Source organism: Lachnellula hyalina (genome assembly GCF_007821495.1).
Source record: "Lachnellula hyalina strain CBS 185.66 chromosome Unknown contig00167, whole genome shotgun sequence".
Classification (NCBI taxonomy): Eukaryota; Fungi; Ascomycota; class Leotiomycetes; order Helotiales; family Lachnaceae; genus Lachnellula; species Lachnellula hyalina.
The window spans coordinates 5,426-25,794 of NW_022157281.1; the positions used below are offsets into that span (position 1 = coordinate 5,426).

Below are 20,369 nucleotides of genomic sequence, written 5' to 3' on the forward strand. Positions count from 1 at the left end.
TACAGAGCTATCATGCTTCTAGATATTCGAATTGATATACAGAGTAGCTGGAACAAAACACAAAAGTGAGTGAAAGCAAAGGCATTAACAAGGCAATAACGAGGATAGTGACTTCAGCTGATGGTTATTCATTTTGGACGTTGTGAATTCGCGAAGCAAGATTCACCCATACGCCGTTTCACCTGCCGATCCGGAACGCCATAACCTTAATCCGAAATAGACCACGTGATCACCAATTCCTCCGGCCTCCCCTCCCTCTGCCAAAGTTTCCGCCACGATTGTTACCTCCTTGACCCTGACCATAGCCATAGTCCATCTGCTGGCCTTGGCCTTGTCCAAAACCCCCCTGGCCTCCAAAGCCCTGGCCTTGATTCCCACCTTGAGCGCCTCCATTGCCTCCTGCATTGGCACCGCCTTGCATAGCAGCAAACATCGCAGCTGGATCCATTTGACTCGGATCCATTCCCGAACCCATCATTTGCATCATAGCCGTCTGCATCTCTGGCGTTATGCCTTCCATTGACGGCATAGCTCCTCCCGCACCAGCAGGCATTCCAGACATGCCAGGCATACCTCCCATAACCATGAGGTTCATATCATCGAACATCTTCTTCTGGTTTTGCGCGATTTTGTCTTGGTTGAATTCCGACCGTATCGCCTCTTGTTTGCTTGCATATAGAGCCCACGTAAATTCGTCGAAACCGTAGTTGAAGTAGTCGCTGACGTCTGTACCAGGCCGACGCCATGGCTTCTCGTTCTCATTTAAATCTACAATTGATCAGCATAATATCTTCTCCATCTCTATTGACCAAAAGACTTGCCTTCGTCAATATTGATTTGTGTAATGCGCTTCCCCGCAGGCTCGTAGACTGGCTTTGCGTCAACATCGATTTTAGAGGTTGATACACCAGGTAAATCTGCCCCAGAGACTGTTGGAGTGGCCTTGTCCTTGGATTGCTTCTTGCCGGCAGCAGGTTTAGCAGGCGCATCGCCCGAGGTGGTTCTTTGAGGTAAATCTCGAATATTATTGTATTTCGACTGACTGCAATTGATTAACTCTGCTGAAGTTTGCGCCGTGGTTATACGTACGGAGCAGGGGCAGGTTTGCTACCATCTTTTCTCTCCGTGATAATATCTATGTCCTGAGAACATTGTTAGTATCGGCTGTAAAATATATTCCCAGACCTGACGTACCGAATCACTGCCCTCTTCATCCCCCTCATCCTCCTCCTCGCCCTCTTCTAGATCTTCGTCTTCCTGTATGGGTTTGGGGTCTGGTTCTTGGGCGGCCTCGGATTGCCCCTGCTCGATCTCTGCTTTTGCACCTTCGGGCGCATAAAAATCCTCATCATCACTCATCTTGAAATTGCGAAAATCTATGAATGAATCTAGAAGCTGGAGCTCTCTTTGGTTGAAGCTCTCGGAGCTCTGACGCTTAGCGCGATCGCGGATTATTTTTTGAGCGCGTGCGGAACATCACATTCTCAAGCGCAGGTCTCAATCCGAAACTCCACCTGAAGCTGTTGGTAGAATAGTATGGCACTTGCTCGATCTGCCAGTGGACCTGGTGGATTAAGCATCAACACGAACTCTGCTAACTCTTTATTGTGAGTTTTCCCCTTGCTTACGCGTCAAGTCATTTGAATTTTGGAGGGTTTTGGAGCACAACTGACAATGCCTTCTAGCGGATCAAGCACGCCGGCACCCGCAGGAGGAATGTTTGGAAGTACGGCCGCAAGTAGGCCCGGGGGAGGGCTGTTTGGCTCGTCGACGGCGGGAACGACAGCTCCAGCAGCAGGTGGTTTGTTTGGAACTGCTTCAACTGGTACCTCTCAACCCCAGACAGGAGGACTATTTGGATCAACAAACACCACTGCAACCTCTCAACCACAGCCTAGCGGATTGTTTGGATCTACTACTACGAGTTCACAACCAGCTACTGGGGGGTTGTTTGGTTCTACAGCTGCGGCGCCTCAACCAGCTCAAACGGGAGGATTATTCGGATCAACGGCCCCTACATCTCAGCCTCAAGCTGGTGGATTGTTTGGATCGAGTACGGCGCAACCAGCTCAAACGGGCGGTCTTTTCGGTGGAGTCAATACCCAAAACAAGCCAGCGACAACCTCATTGTAAGTCTCCCTCACAACAGGACGGAAATCCAGCTAACGAATTCGAGTAGTGGCCTCGGTACGCAGACTCAACAACAGACTCAGGCCCAGCAACCCTCCATGTTTTCCTCACTCGGACAGAATACGAACCAGAATCAACAGCAAGCGCAACCCTCTGGTCTCTTCGGCGGTGGCCTCTCGCTTGGGCAAAATAATGCACAAAATCAACAGTCAGTCCCTGGCGTGCGAATAGACCTTGGCAATCTCCGAGGCACCACTAGATTCAACGACCTGCATGAGGACCTCCAAAAAGAGATAAGTCGTATGGACAATATTATCCAAGGTCAAATCAAGCTCAAGAATGACTGCGAAGCCATCATGCCTTCACATGACCGTCAGCTTGCGCAAATTCCAAACGATGTAGACTTTTGCAACCGAAAGCTAGTTGGAGTGGAAAGTGCCGCGCTCTCAGACGTCAACGCCATTTCCCACGTACGAGAATTCGTCAAAAGGGATATTGAGCACGCAAAAATGAGCTTCAGAGCCATTGATAACCTCAAATTACCACCTCAGTACCATAATACGGGCATGTGGGCGACGAAGGCTCAAGAAAATCGATCATCAGCTAACGGCGAAGACGAAGGAGAAGACCTCGTTGGGTTCTTTTCAACGACAGCCGATGAACTCGCTGCTACTCTCACCAAGTATCAAAACAACATCACGGAAATTGAGCAGCATTTGCTGAGTGTTGAGGCTACCAGCGCGCAACAAATCAGCGCATTTGTTGCTAAGAGAAGTGGAAGTTCCGGCAGCCGAGACGATCCAGTTGCAGAATTGGCTGCAGCATTACGGGAGTTCGAACAAAGTATTCTGGGCGTTGCAGGCCAGGTTGGCAGTGCGAGGGAAGGAGTCCAGACTCTTCAATTGGGAGGATTCAACGCAAGCACGAATGGAAAAAACTTTAACGGGAAGAGAAGTGGTGTGTATTAATGCGCATACTGGAATTACGGATGTACGGAATGCGTTATGATGTATAGGATGGCGTTTGGTGTTTGGCCTAGGATTGCAGAAATGATCCAGTGCCGGATTAACGTACCAAAAAGCAAACCTTCTTTCGACGAGCCCCTTAGGATATCATAATGGTGAGACCCAAGTTAGGTCCTTTGATTATCTGTGCTTGTGGCTTGCTTGAATGCACTGGGGGACACCGAATGAACCAGGGGCAAGGTCGCCCATATTTTCGTGATGTGAACTTGGTTGATTCATCCTTTAAAGCGAATTCATAATTTTCCACAGTGGGCTAGAATCAGCTGCATACAAGTAAGTCGCGCTAGGTTATTGTATTCCCTGTTGTATACTGCGCCTTCATTCTGCGAGCTAAATTTCCAATGATTTTTGTGCGCGTGGCAGATAAAAGTATTATATGTTCCCTTTGGTTATAGATAAACCTTTACTGTCGGCAGCCGATGTTGTCTGGCCCCATGCGCCACTGTTCAGCTCGGTACATGCCGTGATTTCAAGAATATCATATTCCGGGACGCGGAAGTAAGAGGTGGACCTGGTGCTTATAGTGTTGCAATGCGTTATATCAAACCCAATATCTCATATAAGTTGAGAGTTCAAAGGGGTAGTAGTGGCAATCACGTGTCCATTACCAAAAAAGGAGCATGTTCAGCCTCGTCCTTACAATCATTACCCAACGCATCTGATACATATGGGTCAGTCACTCGGTGCTGCTTTCATCTTTTGCAAACCAAAGCCTGCGGACGCCATATTTCCGAGCGGTACCTCGAGTGCAATGTCGAGCTCTACACTTGCGGGTTCGGTCGATGTGCAACCTCCTTCAACGAGGAGTGATAGTAACCTTGATGAACTGAGAGAAATCCTAAGAGACCTCACGGAAACAGCCACTTCTGGCCAACTGCCGGAACCTCCGGAATTTCAGGATGACAACGAGGGCTACTTCACGCCTCCGGAACATGCTCAATCACAGAGTGCTGGACAAAGCGGTGGGCAGAGTAATGAGCAGGTATATGGGCAGAATAATAACGGAAGGAACAATCCTTCGCCTCTCGCTGACGAGTCTTCGGAAAGCGATTTAGAAGACGAAGATCTTACCCCTCTCGAGTACGCACGCTACCACGGGTTATCCCGCGACCCTCTCACAGATCCCCATGCCTTTGACCACATTGAAGCGCTTCAAGCTGATATCGTGGAGGACATCATCGATGATTTTCTGCCTCAATTTGATTTCGGAGTAGAGCCTCGATTGGATGAACGTCTCACGGTTTCAAAAGAAGCTTTACAATTCCTTCAGTCGGTAGCCCACCGGGATACTCAAACTTCAATTGACGCTCTCATTCTACCGATGCTTGAAAGGCCGGGTGTCAAGAATAGCAGGTTCGAACTTCCTTTATTGAAGACCGATCATGAGACCGATTGTAAGCACTTTGCGCGATGGGACGGCTTCGAGATTAAGTTGAAGGATGTGAAGTTCCCATTGGAAGTAGTAGACGATGAGAAAAACGAAGGGATCAAATTTCCGTCGTCGTACTGGAAGCTAGGAGATGGGATTATGGAGGAGTTGAAGAAAGAAAAGATTGAGGTTTCTAAGAGTACAATGTCGTTCCTTACAGAGGCATTGTCGAATGTCTGGACAAAAGAGGACGACGACGAATTGTGGCAAACTGAAATGAAGTACAAGAGGGTAAATCCATGAGTATATCATTGATGAATGGAAATTATTAATGATGCGTATAGAATACTGCATTGGAGCCAGTAACTCCTCCCCTTTTCCCGATGTCTCCTCCTTTTAAACCCTACGAACCATCACCATCATCGCCTACATTTCAGCTTCACGCGCTTTCAGATCCTCCGTCTCTTATCCAAGAGGACCTGGAATCCATGGAAAATGTCATTTTTCAGCAAGATGTCCCTATCCCTATTCGCGATGCCACACTCAAAACTATCCCTCCAGATGTGGATGATTATTCTTCGTCCGACACGTATCCAGGAAATGGAACTGTAAAGTTGGCGGATATCTATTCCCCGATGGCGTCCTTGGAAGGCGAGACCCCGCCATCAGGTAAGATAAGCAGGCTTTCTATCTTTTCATTGTTCCTGTAATTTTGTGAGCTTTTGCTTCGATAGCGTCCCAACTCTTGAGACGTTGCAATGTTCACTACCTACGTTGAACGAGTCTTGCTAACTATGGGTTTCTTGTAGTCCATACTCAGAGGTGCAAGCCGGACGACCTTAAAGTGGAAGGCCCTCTGACTCCTCCGAAACCTATTATGACCGCACCAAAAGCCGTTAGGTTCAGTGATTATGTTGAAGATATGGAGCTCGACGCTCCAAGTCCAGTAGTCTACCCATCCGCGGAGACTTTCTTCAATGATGCCTTTGCGGAAGCAGCTGAAACGGTGAAGCAGCAGCTTGAGCAGGAGTCATTGGTGAACGCCGATACAACAGCACGAGTGGAGGTACAAAAGATAGAGTCGGTAGTCACAAAACCGCCATGGCAGAAATTCCAGGATTGTAAATCTTCGACCGAACTTCTGGCGTTGCAAATGGAAACCATAAGATCTATCTCCGACTCGAAGCAACGCAAATGGACGGGAGTCAAGTACTCAAATATTCAAGAGAAGCTTCGTTACAACCCTTTCCCTCACGACTTGGCCAAAGTTGCGCTTGAAGAAACATTTGAAGGCAGTGATACGATGTGGCAATCATTTGTGGAAGATGCCAAGGGCGAAGACATTATTGATAGCTCCAATCTAACCTGGAAGCTTCCCGGTTTAAGGATTCTGACTATCGACGAGGATGATGATGACGAGCTTGAGCCGGCAAAGTTCGTTACAGATCATCCTAAAGACATGTATTCCCTTGTCAAAAAGCGGAAGCTGGAGCTTGACGATAATGGTTACACTGGATCAGCCATGCAGAAGCCTCACACCTTTCTAGACAAAGGAGCGGAGAGTACTTTGCAGACAATGCAGCCACGGAGGAGGTTTACACGACCGCCAAATGACTTGGTTATAACGGCACAGACGATGCAGCTTGATCGATCAGAGAATCCCGGGTTATTATTGGGGGGTCAATTTTCAGCAGAAAACATGCTTGGCAATTTCATGGAACTCCGAGGAGTAAAGAAACCGAAGCTCATGGACAGCTCGTATTTTCCCAACAGAGCTGTCAATGCTACCAGTATACCACGAAATCCAACACCAACTATGTCTGCACAGGCTGCACAAGCACCTGATGCCCAACAGACCCTTCGACAATCACTAATATCGAAGCATACTTTCCTGCCCGCTCCGATTGCTATATCCAGGGGTGCTCAGAGCGCCATAGTCTCTTCGACTCTTTTCGGACAGAGAGCACTAATCAAGCGTCTCGAGACGATCCTTCCAGATCTTACACTTGTAGAGCGCAACTTTGCGGCCCACAATACCACTGCTTGGATGCCTGGCTCTGTCACGCGCTCGCCAATTACTTCTCCCTTGGACTCAGATGCTGATGTTATCGTCTCCGCTTCTACCGGAGTAATAATTACGACCCTGCAAAAGATCAAGCAAAAGCCACTCCCTGGCCATAAGACCAAAGCAGAGATTCGCGCTCGGTTGGAGAAAGTCAGCCTCCGGTATGAGAAACTCGTTGTGTTAATCACTGAGGGACGACAGGACGAGGAAACGAACGGCATAGATGAAAACGATTGTCTAGCATTAAGCGAATTCATGGGATTTACGGCTGGTCTCGTGGCAGTAACCACTGTACAGTTCATCGGTGGAGGCGAACAGACATTAGCAAAATGGCTCGCGAGCATTGCGGTTCAGAACTGTATGGTTGATAGCACTGAGCTCCTACCCGAAGAAACATATTGGGAGTTGTTCTTGAGGCGAGCGGGTATGAATGCGTTTGCCGCTCAGGAAGTTATTGCGAAGTTGAAGGCCCCGGATGGTGTTGATGCTACGAGTCCAAGCAAGGCTGGCCAATTTGGTTTGACTGCTTTTGTGGAGATGGGGAGGGAGCAGAGGATTGCTAGATTTGCTGGAGTTTGTGGCAGGGGTGTTCTGGAGAGAGTAAGTGATGTTGTTGATGCGAAATGGGATTAGAATGTTGCGAGTCGGGACAGGATTGCTGGATTTGTTGGTACGTGGATAGATACCCTGTTGCTGATTTGCTGATGTGCTGGATCTGGACATTTGCTTTATATCATGCTAGGTAATGGCCATATGTGCTTCATATAGCTGAAATAAATGTCATAAACTCCATACGTTTAAACTATTATCAGGGGCCGTGGAGGTCAGCATTGGTGCTTGATTTGAAGTAGCACTTTCGCTCTTAGATTCTTCATCGGAACAGCTTTCATCCGAGTCCTCGTCCGAATCCTCGTCCGAACTGCTGTCTTCACTACTACTCCCGCTGTTATCAATCATAGGTGTAGATCTTTGGCCGGAGCAAGTAGCTACAACCGTGCCAGAATTATGGACAATAGTCGAAGTCACAGGGTCTGCTTTCATTAGCATATCTTGGATCATCAATACAAGAATAGACTTACCATCATGAGCCTTCCACTCCCACGACCTCTCCACCGCCCCCCTCACTTTTCTCTACGCCCTCCCAAACCCTCACCATCCCATCAATTCCCCCCAGCCCAAACCTCCAAACCTCCCTCCCCCTCGAAAATATCCACCCCCAACCTCTGATTCGTCCACGCCTCCCTACCCTCCAACCACGCAACCACCTTCCCAGTAACCCTAACATCATAAACCAACAGCCCTCCACTCTTCCTCTCAACCACACACAGATACCTCCCACACCTACTCCAAACCGTCTGCGTGACCCCTCCTCCTCAACCCCCGCATGCTGATCCGCAGCCTCAGCAACACTCCACTGCGCAACCGTGCCCCCCATGCCATTAGCATCATAAAGCCCAACCCACCTCGTCCATGTCCCCGCAGCCAGCATCCCAGCATCCTCGCCCTGCATACCCAGTGCACTCACAATACCACGCATGCCTACCCCGCCCCCCTTCATCTTATGCCGCTTGCTCGGAATAGTAGGCAGCCTCGTCACCGGCCCCTGACCATTCCTCTCTACATCGAATAGCGCGATTAGGCAGTCTGTTCCTGCTAAGAATGTTGACGGGGAGGACCAGAGTAGGGAGGCCGGCGTGTAGTAGGCTTCGGTGGTGGGGGAGATGAGTGGGTAGGTTGCGGTGGGGGTTGTGCTCGGGTAAAGGGCGTTCAGGAGGCGGGTGGGGAGGGAATTGGGAGTCGATAGGTAGAGAGTTGTGGACGGCTCGGTGAGCGTGAAGTGTGGGTAGGGGGCGACGCAGTTTATGGAGGTGGGATGTAGATGTGTTGTGTAGGGTGTGAGAGTCTTAGGGGAGGTAGAGGAGAGCAGGTCGGAGGGAACGACGAAGGTGCGGACGCTGTTGTCTGCGCTTGAGGTGAGGATGCTAGTTCCATCTGGGGTCCTGGAGGTTGTCAATAGAGGTACTTGAGCTTGATGGGGAGTACTTACCATTGAGCGCATTTGAAGAAATTTTGTTCTGCATCTTCCTCCCTAGCTTCTACAGCTAGTTGGAGATGTGAGGAAGCAGGAGTGGGAAGAACAGGAGTGCAAAGGCTCTCTTGTCGAATTCTAGACTCTGCAATCGAGCAACAGTATGTGTGTCCCGTGGAGGCTACGATTTTGGGTGTCTTTGGCTCCATTCTCGGGGCAAGATCCCCAAGTCTGCTCCACATGTCTTCCCAGGTCCAGCTGGGTTGAGAAATGTGATATTTGAAGTTTGGAGAGTTGCATTATGAATGTCTCTTGAAGAGTTGTAAAATCAAACGATTAGATAAAATCGAGGCAATTGCCGGTGGTCACCGCTTTCGGCACGTGCCACCGCGTCGACGCGTTTTGAGGGGCAACGCTCATCTAATCTAATTTTTGTTTGCTTTTTCTTACTTCAACACGTTTTAAAGCCAAAGCATTTCACCTTGTCCTAACCGTCAAGTCTCGCATGAAACAAAAAGAGCAGTTGAAGCTATTCCCATTCCCAATCTCGACACAATGCCACCAAAAACTGCATCCAAGAAGCGTCCCCGCGCTGAATCTAGCGCTGCTGATACCAAGCCGCTCCATTCATATTCCTGTCCCCGGACTCAAGCCTGATACTCGCCTCAAGGTCTTCGAACAAGAATTTCATGTTCACTCCACCATACTCAAACTTCACTCTAACTACTTCCGTCGATTTCTCGATTCTCCCGACAAAACCGGGGCTCCTGCCGCGCCACTCTTTCAATTTGAATATGTATCCGTAGTGGACGAAGACAGAACGTGGGCGCTGGACCCTATTGAAAAGGTAGAACCTTCCGATAATTTCCTCCAAGATTCTTAGATACAATCATCCCCCCAATGAGCAATGACAAAGCTCTGGTTTATCAGAAGACGACAAATGTCTAGACTTGAAGAACGCCATCCTCAATAGCCAGAAGTCCCATCCCATAACAATCTTCGCAGCAGATACAAATCTCTGACCATCACTATCGAGTCTCTCCTTCTTCTCCTCACTACCCAAAAAGCCCGTCAACCCTTCCATATCAGCGAACTTGATTGTCGTAATCGCATCATATTCTACAAACGCACTCTTGGCGGTCTCTTCGTCGATACCAATGCCCAAATCAACGCTGAATAGCTCTTTGCACAATGATCTGTTGGCGGGGGAATTGAATTGCTATTGAATCAGTATTTTCAGAAGTTTGCGAGTTTGGGAAAGACCAATGACTATACCGCGTGATAATAGGTAACACCATGTTTCATCAAGATTGGAGCTGCCATTTCGACGTGCTGTTCGCATTCGATCTGGAACTCTTCGAATGTGAGGCTGGCCTTGCGTGTTAAGAGAATTGTTAGAGTTGGGCCGTTAGAAGTGGCCATTTTGAAATGTGAATTGGTGAAGATGGTGATGGACGAGGAAGTGGTTGCTTGGACTTGGAAATTGGAAACTGAGAAGCATTGGAGCTGCTTTTACAATAAATACAGTCCAGATAGGGTGGTCTATTCAAGGTCAATAATAATCCTTGGTAGTACCGCTTTCTCTGTCCATGGCGAGCTGGGCTGGTTATCCCAATTAGGAAATCAATACAGTCTTGGCATTTTGAAAAGGGCATGGAACTTTTCAAAGGTGTTCCCATCTGCTATTAGATTGCCGTTCAAAGTTGGAATACCTTTACCTTGTAGTCAGCTTGAAAATCCCAGTGTTTATGTCTGCAAACAAGCTTGCAATTCAGCAAGCAAATGTAACAATTGCTACCTTAGGTATGTTACAAGTACCTACGACGCTCGTTTAACAAAAGGGGGTGGCGAAAGGGGTTCGGTAGAACACCGGGATCTTCCTAGTGGCCCACTTCCCCACATAACACTTGTTGACGCCCGTGGAGCTGGGAGTCCGCGTCTAGCAACACCCTTATTCACGACGGCAGCATTTTACAAATCCGACATCGAAAAGATACCTATGTCGCCATAAAGAGCGTTGTAATAAATGACATGGACATGGACTTCTTCTACGATTCAGCAGACGATTTAGCCACCAGCCGCTGTGAGGCGCTCAAAGATCCCAGCTATGTGAACCTTGCCTTGTCAATGTAAGCTCTCACAACTCTTCATAACCGGCCAAACTGACAAAGCAATAGCTTCATCCTCCTCGGAATCCTCGTATCCTACCTCCCACAGCATTATCGAATTATCGCAAGAGGAACATCCGAAGGAATCTCCCCCTATTTCATCCTACTAGGAACTACCTCCGGAACATGTGCGCTTGCGAATATCTTGGTCCTTCCAGTCTCCCGAGCAGATGTAGCATGCTGCAAGACGGTCAGTCCGTTTGAGTGTATGGCTGGTCTTTTGGGTATTGCACAAGTCGGGATACAGTGGTTCTGCTTCACTGTCATGTAAGTGGTAGCTCCGGATAGGTGGAATATAGTTGCTAACACCCCGAAATAGTCTCTTCTTATTCCTCATCTTCTTCCCCAGAGGTCCAGCCCTCCCAAACAATAGCAAGGAGAACCAATACACATGGAAAACCGCCGTCTCGGTCGCATTTGCCTGCTTACTATGGGGCCTGATCATCATTTTCGTCAGTGTCGGCTTAATATTCGCACGACCATATCAGCTGGGTATCTGGGCAAATACTCTGGGTATTACGGGAACGGTACTTGCTGCTATACAATACCTACCACAGATATGGATGACGTGGAAGCTGGGGGATGTAGGGAGTCTGAGTATTCCCATGATGCTTATTCAGACTCCTGGCAGCTTTGTGTGGTCTGGGAGTCTGGCTGCAAGATTGGGATGGGCAGGGTGGAGTATTTGGGGGTTATTTCTTGTTACCGGGTGTCTGCAGGGATGTTTGTTAGTAATGGGTATCTGTTTTGAGGTTAAGGCAAGACGGGCGAAGATGAACAGTGAGGAAGAAGTCGTAAGTCATGTTGTGGGTCTCGAACTTGCTGGAAGCAATGCTAAATTGAAGCAGCACTCAAATGCCAGGTGCATTGTGGGCTATATCCAAACCGAGGGAGATTCTATCGAGACGGATGATGAAGGGAACGCAGAGGTAGAAAATGAGGGCACAGAGAGACAACCGCTTATTCCAGGGAAGTCCTCTCGGAAATCGAACGGGGGCAAACTGTAGGATATTGATTTTGGTTAACTAAACATCGTAAATCAAAATGCACCGCACCAAATTGGCAACGCAGGTACAAACTCAAGATTCTTGTTTCCGAGGATTTCACCGTCAGTGCGAATCTCTAATTCAGTTCCGGTTTTCAGGTAAGTCATTGGGCTTTGTCCTCTATCACACCTGTGCCTTTTTTACCTCCTTTATATCTAAGAGTTATAGAGAATGACCGGTTTTCTGGCATCGAACGACAAGGCTATTTAGTCCTTTGGTTTGTTTTCAGACTTTCAGGATGTTATGATGGTTGTAGAAGGACCTTTGACATTTTGAGGTCTCAACCATCGAGACGAGCGCACAGTACTGGAATTCCACTTCCATCCTCCTCAACCCTGCTCTACCCATAAACCCTCCTCGGCCAAATATTCATCGCCGTCTTCACCCCGCCTCTCAGCGGCAACCCCGCATGCTGCACCCTCTCATCCCCCGTTCCATTCGCATGCAGATTAACCCAAAACACCACACTGCCCCTCCGTGGCACAAACGCCGTTCCTCCATCTTCATGATTCCTCCACTTCCCTTTCCCTTCTCTCCCTCTTCCGGACTCAATATACGGGAACCACGTCTCGCCTCCCACATCACCACCCCCCTTCTTCAAACCCACCTCAGTCTCAGTCTCAGACTCAGACTCAAGCTCAAGCCCATCCAAATACACAAAAAAACTCGCTACCCGATTAAAGGCCACCCCCCTCCTCCCGCCAGGCAAAGGCTGCGGCGCAGGATACCAATCATAATGCAGATCGAATTTCCCACCTGGCGCGTACCGCACTATCTGTGGGGTGCCGAAATCCTCTGTGGGTGCGAGAAGAGCGGGACCGAGGAACGAGCGTGCGCGCCCTAGGATGCACGATACGGCGGGTGTGGAGGGGGGCAGGGCGCCGGAGAGAGAGGTGCGGGCGCGGTCGGGCGTTGAGTGGAGGGAGGTGGAGTGGTGGAGCAGGGAGGGGGTTAGGTTTGGGAGTCTGGGGAGGATGGTAGGTAAGTACAGGTAGTGTTAAGGAGAGGGGAGGATGAATTGTGGAAAGAGGGAAAGAAAATGAAACGAAAGGAATGGGAAAAGTGGAAGTAGAAGTGGAAATTAGAGATGCAATACCCAACGGCGATGATCGCTTCTGCTTCGCGTGCGGAAATGAAGTTATTGATGTATATCAGCAGGGGATCCGTAGAGATTATCTCCGTGGTATAGTGATGGTCCTCACACACAAAGTCCGAGGACATCAAGCCGTCTCCCCATGGCGTGTATTTCGAGCACCATCTAGTCAAAATATCAGTATCAGTCAATTGAGTCCTACACGATTTACTACAATCAATATTCCAGGAGTGACTAGCTGACTCTGGAACAACCGCCCCCAAGATGTTTGAAAAAAGAAGATCCATATTCCACGAGAAAGTCAACTCACAAAAAAGCTACGAATGCCGCGCAAATGGCCGTTATACCCAAAGCTGTTTTTCGGGTTGGTTTATACTATACGCATTTTCATTGCGTTAGTAATCCCAAGGTGATCATAATTCACGGGGGGAAACTTCACTCTCACTCACCATATTGATTCATTCATACATTTATAACTACAGAAATAATAATCCCCTTCCCAGAAACTGCGGATAACCTCTCCCCATATATTGCCGTTACAAGAAACACAAAGTACTGTCTACCTAAGGTATTCGAGCCATCTCCTCTCCCGGGAAGGAGCTCCGATGTCAGCATTGATTAACTGGTGATATATTTCGGCGACGAATAAAAGAACTCTCCAAAAATATGCCTAAATAGGAGGTGGCAACACCCGAATCCCTCATCACAAATTCCTAGGATCGTCATTCGTGCATCTGGAGAACCAAGTATATTAACTGAGTGTTCTGGCTATAAATCAAAATGCGGGGAAGAAATTGAGCTTTGTGCAACCACATGGATGGTGTGCAAATGAAGTTTTAATATATAATAGCACCCTTGATTGCCGAAATGTCACATTAATATTTTTGTATTGAGAGTTCATTAGCTATCTCTATCTAGGAACAACCTCTCATATTATTTGTGCAGTAAAACCAATGCGAGTGAACTTTTTTCTCTTCTTTGTAAATACCGGATTAATCTTTTGACTTGAAAAGAAGGGCCGCCGAATGAAGAGGGGGCATCATGTGAGAAAGGAAACGTGAATCCAACCATGGGATCTCTGGAACTTAGCCGACAACCCGTGCCAGATATGCCAAGTCCGTCACAGCTTATCTTCGCATGCAGATATATCTGATGCTAGATTCAGAATAGTGACGAATCCCGGTTTCATGCCATTCTACCTTATTTTTTTCCGTCGCCAAATGTTTTCTCTGTTTCCCCGAATTCACGGTCCATGAGAGCAGTTTCGGCTCGCTCCTCGGCATCCGGGTCATCCTCAGTTGGTGGTGGGCGGTCATTGAGAACTATGCTGCGTCAGTACTGCAATCTTTGCATCGGAAGGAAAGCTTACCAGGCTCCTTCCAACCATTTAACTTTTCATTTTCCAGGTAGGTGTGGAACGAGCAGTAAAGACCAAGGATCCGATCAAAGAACTTGATACCAATGTTCAATTCACGAACGACAAGCTCCAACTTCAGACCTGGGTTCATCAGACGAAGGATATCATCTTCGAGCCAGAAGGAATCGATTCGTGATTCTTTGGTGGCCTCCTCATGCTCCTCGTCATCTGACATGTCCTCTGGATCTAATCCAGGCCCCTCCCACGCTTTGACCTTCATGATTCCCAAAGGCTTGATGTTGCCAGCCACATCAGTATGGTCCTTGATCGTCGCAACCTCCGAGACAAATTGGGTAGATGCCCGCTCAATCTCTACAACTTCATAGGCCTTCGTTTCAGTCTTGATAATGTAGATACCCCCGCTCTCGGCCTTTTTGAATAGATTGTCACTCCCCTTGAAAGCGAGGGCAGAGTTGAAGATTCGCGTCGCTTGTGCACCAGAAAAGCCAACATTAACGGCAGCATGCTCATTTTGTGGGTCATTGTCCGACTGCCACGCCTGAGTCGCGACAAATACGCTTTGGTAGAAACCGCCGCAGACAGTCGAAGCCGCAATGTTGAAATCTCCAGGCAGCTCAGTTCGGAAGCTCTTGATGGCCATCAAGTCCTTCTCAGCCAAGTCACAGATTCTGCGAGCAGCCATAACATCCTCAATGTACTCGGGGCAGACATTGTGCTGAAGAACATAGTTCAAGAAGTTTCGGATGACTGCAGAAGCTAAATTGATTTCTTCATCAGTATCCGCTCCAATTCGATTAGGGATAATGCGAGAGCTACGAAGTCAGCAATCCAAGTACCTCAGGTGGGGTATAATTGAAGTTGGGTAGAGCTCGGAATAATGAAATGAATTTGTGATAAGCAGCTCCAATATCATGGTGATGTGAGAATGGGCAAGAACTTACAAGAATCCCTTTGCAATTCCCTCAAAGTCAACAACCCAGTTTTCTGCTTCATTCGGATCGTAATACTTGGTATTCTTAACCCCCGAGCGGACGAAGTCGGTGGCTTGAACAGCAGCAATCTCCTCGGCAGTAGAAGTCTCCAGAGTTTCCTTGTCAAGAGCTCCACCCGTGAAGGACTTTCCGGTCGCCTCGATGCCTCCTATGATGAGGTACTTGGAGAAGATGTTGCTGCGAACAGAATCAAGCTTACGGCGGGCTCTATAGCGCTGGATGCATGTCTCAATACGTCTGTTTGAGAGTTTAGTGGATTGAATTCTTCCTGACATGTGCTACTTACTGGTGGAAATCTCTGTCCCTGATAGATTGTTAGCATGAGGCATGCAAGACCGATGGGAAACTCACGGATGATAGAGATCAGATTCCACCTGGTAGTCCTCGGGAGTTGTAGGCGGATCGGCATAGAACTCTACAGTTTAATTAACACTATCATTGTAAAGGATTCAGTATAACATACCTTCAAATCCGGTAGGATTGACCTTGAGTTTCTTGTGGATCCCGCTGCTCTTCTTTTTCTTCTTTACTTCAGCAGCCACAACACCAGTCTCTCCAGAATTCTCAACACCAACACCATTGACTTCTGCATTGTCGACGACGGTATCTGAAGCGACGCCAGACTGTAGCGTTGGAGTGGTGTGTGGGGATGGAGCAGGGAAGTTGATATAGGGAGCATTATGGGCATCAGATGGTCTAAGAGCACCGGTAAGTTCAACCCGACTCCTGCTATGGTGGGTACTGCGCCCAATATCAAATAGGTCCTCCTTGGTGTAACGCGGGCCAGTCAATTTTATCTTGGGTGTCTGGCAGTGGGTAGATGGAGCTGCGTTGGGGTCGATATCTCCAAGTACTGGAGAGATGACACCCGTACACGGTTGCTGTTGTTCGGCCATATCGATCTGCTCTGGGTAATAGTGAGATTTCAGAGCTGTCGTATTCAAGTCTCTGTCCTTTGGCCAGAGGTTTGGTCGTGATTGGAAGGAGAGCTGGTGAGGGTGGCAGGGCTGTGCAAGGGAGAAAGGTTGGAGAGGAAGTGACACGAGTGAATACAAAAGAGGGAGGTGAAAGCGCAAGTGAATCGGTCAGATGTTGTATAAACTCTTGTAACGTTCGTTGTTGAGTGAGACAATGAAAGTTCACGGCACCAGCTGACCAGGACTTCTGGCTTCTGGCTTGGGTATATCATCAAAGGATAAGGAGCGGCCTCTAGGAGAGGTCCTACATAGCATAGCTCACCTACGAATTGCAAGATTTAGTTCCGTTGGAGAAGTGAAGACTGCTTGCTATCCGTGTTTTTGTTTTTGGTGTTGGTGTTGGTGTTTGCTCTGCATTAGAAGAAGCAAACGACGTCGATTCACCGGCTGCTATCTATCTGGACACGAAAGGCGGTGTAGCCAGAGGCTTATTATATCTGTGGAGTTGTTAGTCGATTCTACCTTCTTCGTATTCTCACCCTCCCATAGAAGGAAGTGAAGTGAAAGTCAATAGGTGGAGGAGAGTGAGTGAGTGGCTGTGCTGTGTTGTGGAGAAAGCCGCAGCAAAAACAGCAAAAAGCAGCACTGATTGTTATGGAATTCTAGTCGCCCGGCGCATTATAAATTGGTGCCGCTTTTTCTTCCCCCATTTGCTATCGGAAGCGCAATCGCAGCCACCAAAAAGATTACGCCGTACAGTATCTACAGCTGCGACATTACCTTTTTTGTCCTTCTGCAGAGACGCCGCTGGACGCCAACAAATCTGCATAGAAGCCACGACAGCCCAGCCAACCGCCGCCCTTTTCGCTGTTCGCCTTGCGCCATCCTGCAATCAGCCATTAGCCTGCTGTCCATCCATCCATCCTCTTCGCCCTGCTTGCTCACGGCTCACTGCTCAGCCTTCATTTTACGAGAGCTCTGACCGTGTTTTCTTTTTAAAAGTGAGCGCAAACCAGCGCATACATTTCTATATTATTTCCTCTACATCATGATACTTTCATAGCATTTGCGACCCGAGTCAAGATGGCCAAAGCTCTGCCCACGCGCGCAGATCTCGTCGCCTACCAGCAAGGTGTCGCAGGCCAGTAAGTTGCGCAATTGGGCGCAACACTTTGGATTGGAATGCTGACATGCTAGCAGTGATGGTACACTGTGCGACGTCGACGGCGAGCTTTTCATTAAGCCCTGTACCCCCGCCGAAGTCGCATTCTACGAATCCTCTCTTGCGACCCACCAAGACTTCGCCGAATTTATGCCCACGTTCCTGGGAACGCTGACGCTGGACGAGCAGCAGAACGGCCAGACGATTGAAGAAGTGGGCGCTGCTTTGATCGCCAAGCATACCATCCCCGATGTTCTAGGTGCTACAAAGTCGAGCAAGAAGATAGTCACGGACCAAGCTGTGGTACTTGAGAACGCGGCGCATGGCTTTGTAAAGCCTAATATTCTGGATGTTAAGTTGGGGGTGAGGTTATGGGCGGACGATGCACACCAGGATAAGAAGACAAGATTCGATAAAGTTACAGAGGAAACTACGCATAAAGACTTGGGCTTCCGGATCGCGGGCATGAGAGTATGGCAGGGCGCCAAAGCAGTCGGAAAAGACATAGACGCAGACGGCTACAAGATCTACGATAAAAACTACGGGCGTTTTGATCTTCATAACGGAAATGTACATGAAGCATTCAAGAACTTCATCTTCGCCGAGTCGGCTGGTGTTGATGAAGAGTTGGGCAAATTAGTGGCGCAGGCGTTCCACGCGGATGTTTGCAGGATACAAGAAGTATTAGAGGGCCAGGAAAGCGTCATGTTCTCTTCTAGCCTCTTGTTCGTGTTTGAGGGCGATGGAGTTGCTCTGCGCTCTGCTATGGAGGAAGCAAGTCGTTCTCCGGCGACGCTTCAGAATGACGATGGAGATGTGTCGTCAGAAGAGGACGAAGATGAGGATACGAGCCCCAAAATCTATAGTGTCAAGGTCATTGACTTTGCACATGCAAAGTGGACACCGGGTATGGGTCCTGATGAGAACTCTTTAGTTGGGGTCCGGAGTGTGGCCAATATATTGAAGGATCTGGGGAGTGTTTGATGCTTGGGAATCTGGGGCATGGCGGCATGGATATGGAGTTTACATTGATATAGACTTGGCATTGCGCTATACTTGCTATGTGTTACCTAGGTAGATACCCACATGGACGGCATAGAAATCCACTCGTTGTTGTTGAACTTAGTCAACCTGTCCTGCCATGCATCTTGGTGTCAGATCGGGTGACTGAGACTTCAGACCCCTTGCTCGACATATTGAGAAGGGTGAGCCTTTCCAAGCGGAACGTGTTGTTGGGCATTCTAAATATCATTTCTTTACGAAACCTGTATTCGAAAGCCGCCATAGCCAGTATGGCTCAGCACACCTCCCATCACCCAAAACCAATACATAGCAACTGTCCCTCTCCATTGACCAACGCCAGTCAAGAACACGAACAAGTACTCTCTACTCCAAGTCATCTCTACATCTCTTCCACATGCCTCCCCATGCTAGATGAGGCAAAACTAGACACCGCGATCGGTCCCAGAGTTGCTTGCATGCCAGCCATGTGATGATACGAGGCAACAGGAATGGGATTTGTATATGGAGCAGTGTGCTTTCGGTTCCGCCTCAGCACAAGTTCGGGCTCCGAATCGGAAGTTTCTGGCTCTAAATTGGCAGTCGCGTCCCAATCTGGGTTATACAAAGCTGACCATTTTTTGACCAGTTTCGCGGGTGTATCGGCAGACTCTCCTTCAAATCCTCTACCTTAGTAGCCTGAAAGGTGAAAGTCTTGTAGTTGTAGGTCATAAGGAACATAAGCCCTGGGGAAGAACTTTGAGCAAATGGGTAGAATATGATACTATCTGATATGCCCATTTCTTCACCCACCAATTCGCCCCCTCGCATCTCTTTATCTTTCCCTCTCCATTTTATTTTCTATTAGGGCTCTTGTGGAATTGGACATCGCTCTGAGTCTTGTTGTTCATGTTTGCTTTCTCGTTAGTGCTGGGTGATAACTCCTCCATCTAATATTCCATTTCTCCCGGCCGTTGGGAGCTGGACCTACCCACACTCCAGGATTCAGGTAGCAAGCCTTTTCGAATGCAGTCAACTTCTGATGTTGTCGCCGTTCAACAGGACGAGATGGACAGAACCGTATAATTCCTCTCAGAACTCCCTCAAAGTCAAATTTGGCTCATAACTGGCGGCCGATGCTAGAGTGCTGAGGATTATTTACGAGGATTGTTGTCATTGTCATTAAAGCTGTAGTGGGAGGCTCTAGAATGGTTGCAATCTCTGGTCCGGTAATTTCCCATTTTCCTGTTACATCGAACGCCCAGGAAGGGAGTGTTTCGCTTTCCGATGGGATTGGTGCAAGTATCAGAATAGGATCCTGGTCCAGTATAATTCTTGCCTTTATGATACCACCGACGAGGATTGTCTGAGAGGTCCTAGGTTGACTGTCCTCAATTCTTGTCGCTGATTCCCAAGCAGGATCAAATCGAGCTCGCCATTCCTTCTGCAATGACCAACTTTCGGTAGATTCCAGTTCTAAACTTCTCATCTTCTTGCCATCAAAGACCAGATGCTTGCCTTTGTGGATCATAGCGAATCTGATTTTGATTCCCCCTGGAAGTCTCATGAAGAAGCAGTCGAATCTTCCTCGAAAAAGAATTGCCCTTGAGCTCTGGTTTCTCCACCAACAAGGTCCTCATAATCATGACCTCTCCACTTCATAAGCCACTTCTCAAACTTGGGCCTGGAAAGTCTGCATGATGCCTCAAAATCAGCTGAGAGCATTGGCTCACGTTCCCCAGTGCTCATATTCACCATCCTAGAGCATGCACTACACATACGCATAATGCCTCTTGGATTTCCGAAAGCAAAGGTAGCATAGGGTTGGCTAAAAGGACCAGTTTCGTAATGAATTTCTATAGAATAGTTTGATGCATCAATAGATGAATAGCGACTCGTACATACAAGTCGATACCTTCTGGTTGCGTCCTAGTCCTCGGAGTTGCCTGATGAACTTGAACGTTTGGTCAACGCATCTGTTTTAGGTTTTGCTGTG

The 20,369-nt window shown here is 48.3% G+C and overlaps 9 protein-coding genes across 9 annotated transcripts; 4 read left to right on the forward strand and 5 right to left on the reverse strand.

Annotated features, from left to right (window-relative positions):
* Positions 1-229: 229 nt before the first annotated feature.
* Positions 230-1,359, reverse strand: FIP1 (Pre-mRNA polyadenylation factor; the record flags this gene model as incomplete). Its single annotated transcript, XM_031151487.1, has 4 exons — positions 230-768; positions 810-1,042; positions 1,090-1,142; positions 1,195-1,359. The coding sequence occupies 4 exons, from the start codon at positions 1,357-1,359 to the stop codon at positions 230-232; spliced, it is 990 nt and encodes a 329-aa protein (XP_031002463.1).
* A 177-nt stretch (positions 1,360-1,536) lies between these two features.
* Positions 1,537-3,098, forward strand: NUP49 (Nucleoporin; the record flags this gene model as incomplete). The annotated part of the gene is made up of 3 exons (XM_031151488.1): positions 1,537-1,607; positions 1,686-2,129; positions 2,180-3,098. The coding sequence occupies 3 exons, from the start codon at positions 1,537-1,539 to the stop codon at positions 3,096-3,098; spliced, it is 1,434 nt and encodes a 477-aa protein (XP_031002464.1).
* An 808-nt stretch (positions 3,099-3,906) lies between these two features.
* On the forward strand, positions 3,907-7,222 carry LHYA1_G006552 (uncharacterized protein; the record flags this gene model as incomplete). Its single annotated transcript, XM_031151489.1, has 3 exons — positions 3,907-4,815; positions 4,869-5,193; positions 5,334-7,222. The coding sequence occupies 3 exons, from the start codon at positions 3,907-3,909 to the stop codon at positions 7,220-7,222; spliced, it is 3,123 nt and encodes a 1,040-aa protein (XP_031002465.1).
* Positions 7,223-7,327: 105 nt separating this feature from the next.
* Positions 7,328-7,636, reverse strand: LHYA1_G006553 (uncharacterized protein; the record flags this gene model as incomplete). The annotated part of the gene is made up of 2 exons (XM_031151490.1): positions 7,328-7,357; positions 7,385-7,636. 2 exons carry the CDS (start codon positions 7,634-7,636, stop codon positions 7,328-7,330), a joined length of 282 nt encoding a protein of 93 aa, XP_031002466.1.
* Positions 7,637-7,749: 113 nt separating this feature from the next.
* gnr1 (Guanine nucleotide-binding protein negative regulator) lies at positions 7,750-8,827 on the reverse strand (the record flags this gene model as incomplete). Its single annotated transcript, XM_031151491.1, is given in 3 exon segments — positions 7,750-7,930; positions 7,942-8,589; positions 8,637-8,827. The coding sequence occupies 3 exon segments, from the start codon at positions 8,825-8,827 to the stop codon at positions 7,750-7,752; spliced, it is 1,020 nt and encodes a 339-aa protein (XP_031002467.1).
* A 1,828-nt stretch (positions 8,828-10,655) lies between these two features.
* On the forward strand, positions 10,656-11,793 carry SPAC4C5.03 (Uncharacterized protein; the record flags this gene model as incomplete). The annotated part of the gene is made up of 3 exons (XM_031151492.1): positions 10,656-10,747; positions 10,796-11,053; positions 11,106-11,793. 3 exons carry the CDS (start codon positions 10,656-10,658, stop codon positions 11,791-11,793), a joined length of 1,038 nt encoding a protein of 345 aa, XP_031002468.1.
* Positions 11,794-12,172: 379 nt separating this feature from the next.
* Positions 12,173-13,053, reverse strand: P4H13 (Prolyl 4-hydroxylase; the record flags this gene model as incomplete). The annotated part of the gene is made up of 2 exons (XM_031151493.1): positions 12,173-12,797; positions 12,929-13,053. The coding sequence occupies 2 exons, from the start codon at positions 13,051-13,053 to the stop codon at positions 12,173-12,175; spliced, it is 750 nt and encodes a 249-aa protein (XP_031002473.1).
* A 1,194-nt stretch (positions 13,054-14,247) lies between these two features.
* On the reverse strand, positions 14,248-16,191 carry arb1 (Argonaute-binding protein; the record flags this gene model as incomplete). The annotated part of the gene is made up of 5 exons (XM_031151494.1): positions 14,248-15,115; positions 15,245-15,532; positions 15,582-15,599; positions 15,647-15,710; positions 15,759-16,191. 5 exons carry the CDS (start codon positions 16,189-16,191, stop codon positions 14,248-14,250), a joined length of 1,671 nt encoding a protein of 556 aa, XP_031002469.1.
* Positions 16,192-17,295: 1,104 nt separating this feature from the next.
* On the forward strand, positions 17,296-18,358 carry ARG82 (Inositol polyphosphate multikinase; the record flags this gene model as incomplete). Its single annotated transcript, XM_031151495.1, has 2 exons — positions 17,296-17,357; positions 17,413-18,358. 2 exons carry the CDS (start codon positions 17,296-17,298, stop codon positions 18,356-18,358), a joined length of 1,008 nt encoding a protein of 335 aa, XP_031002471.1.
* Positions 18,359-20,369: the final 2,011 nt, after the last annotated feature.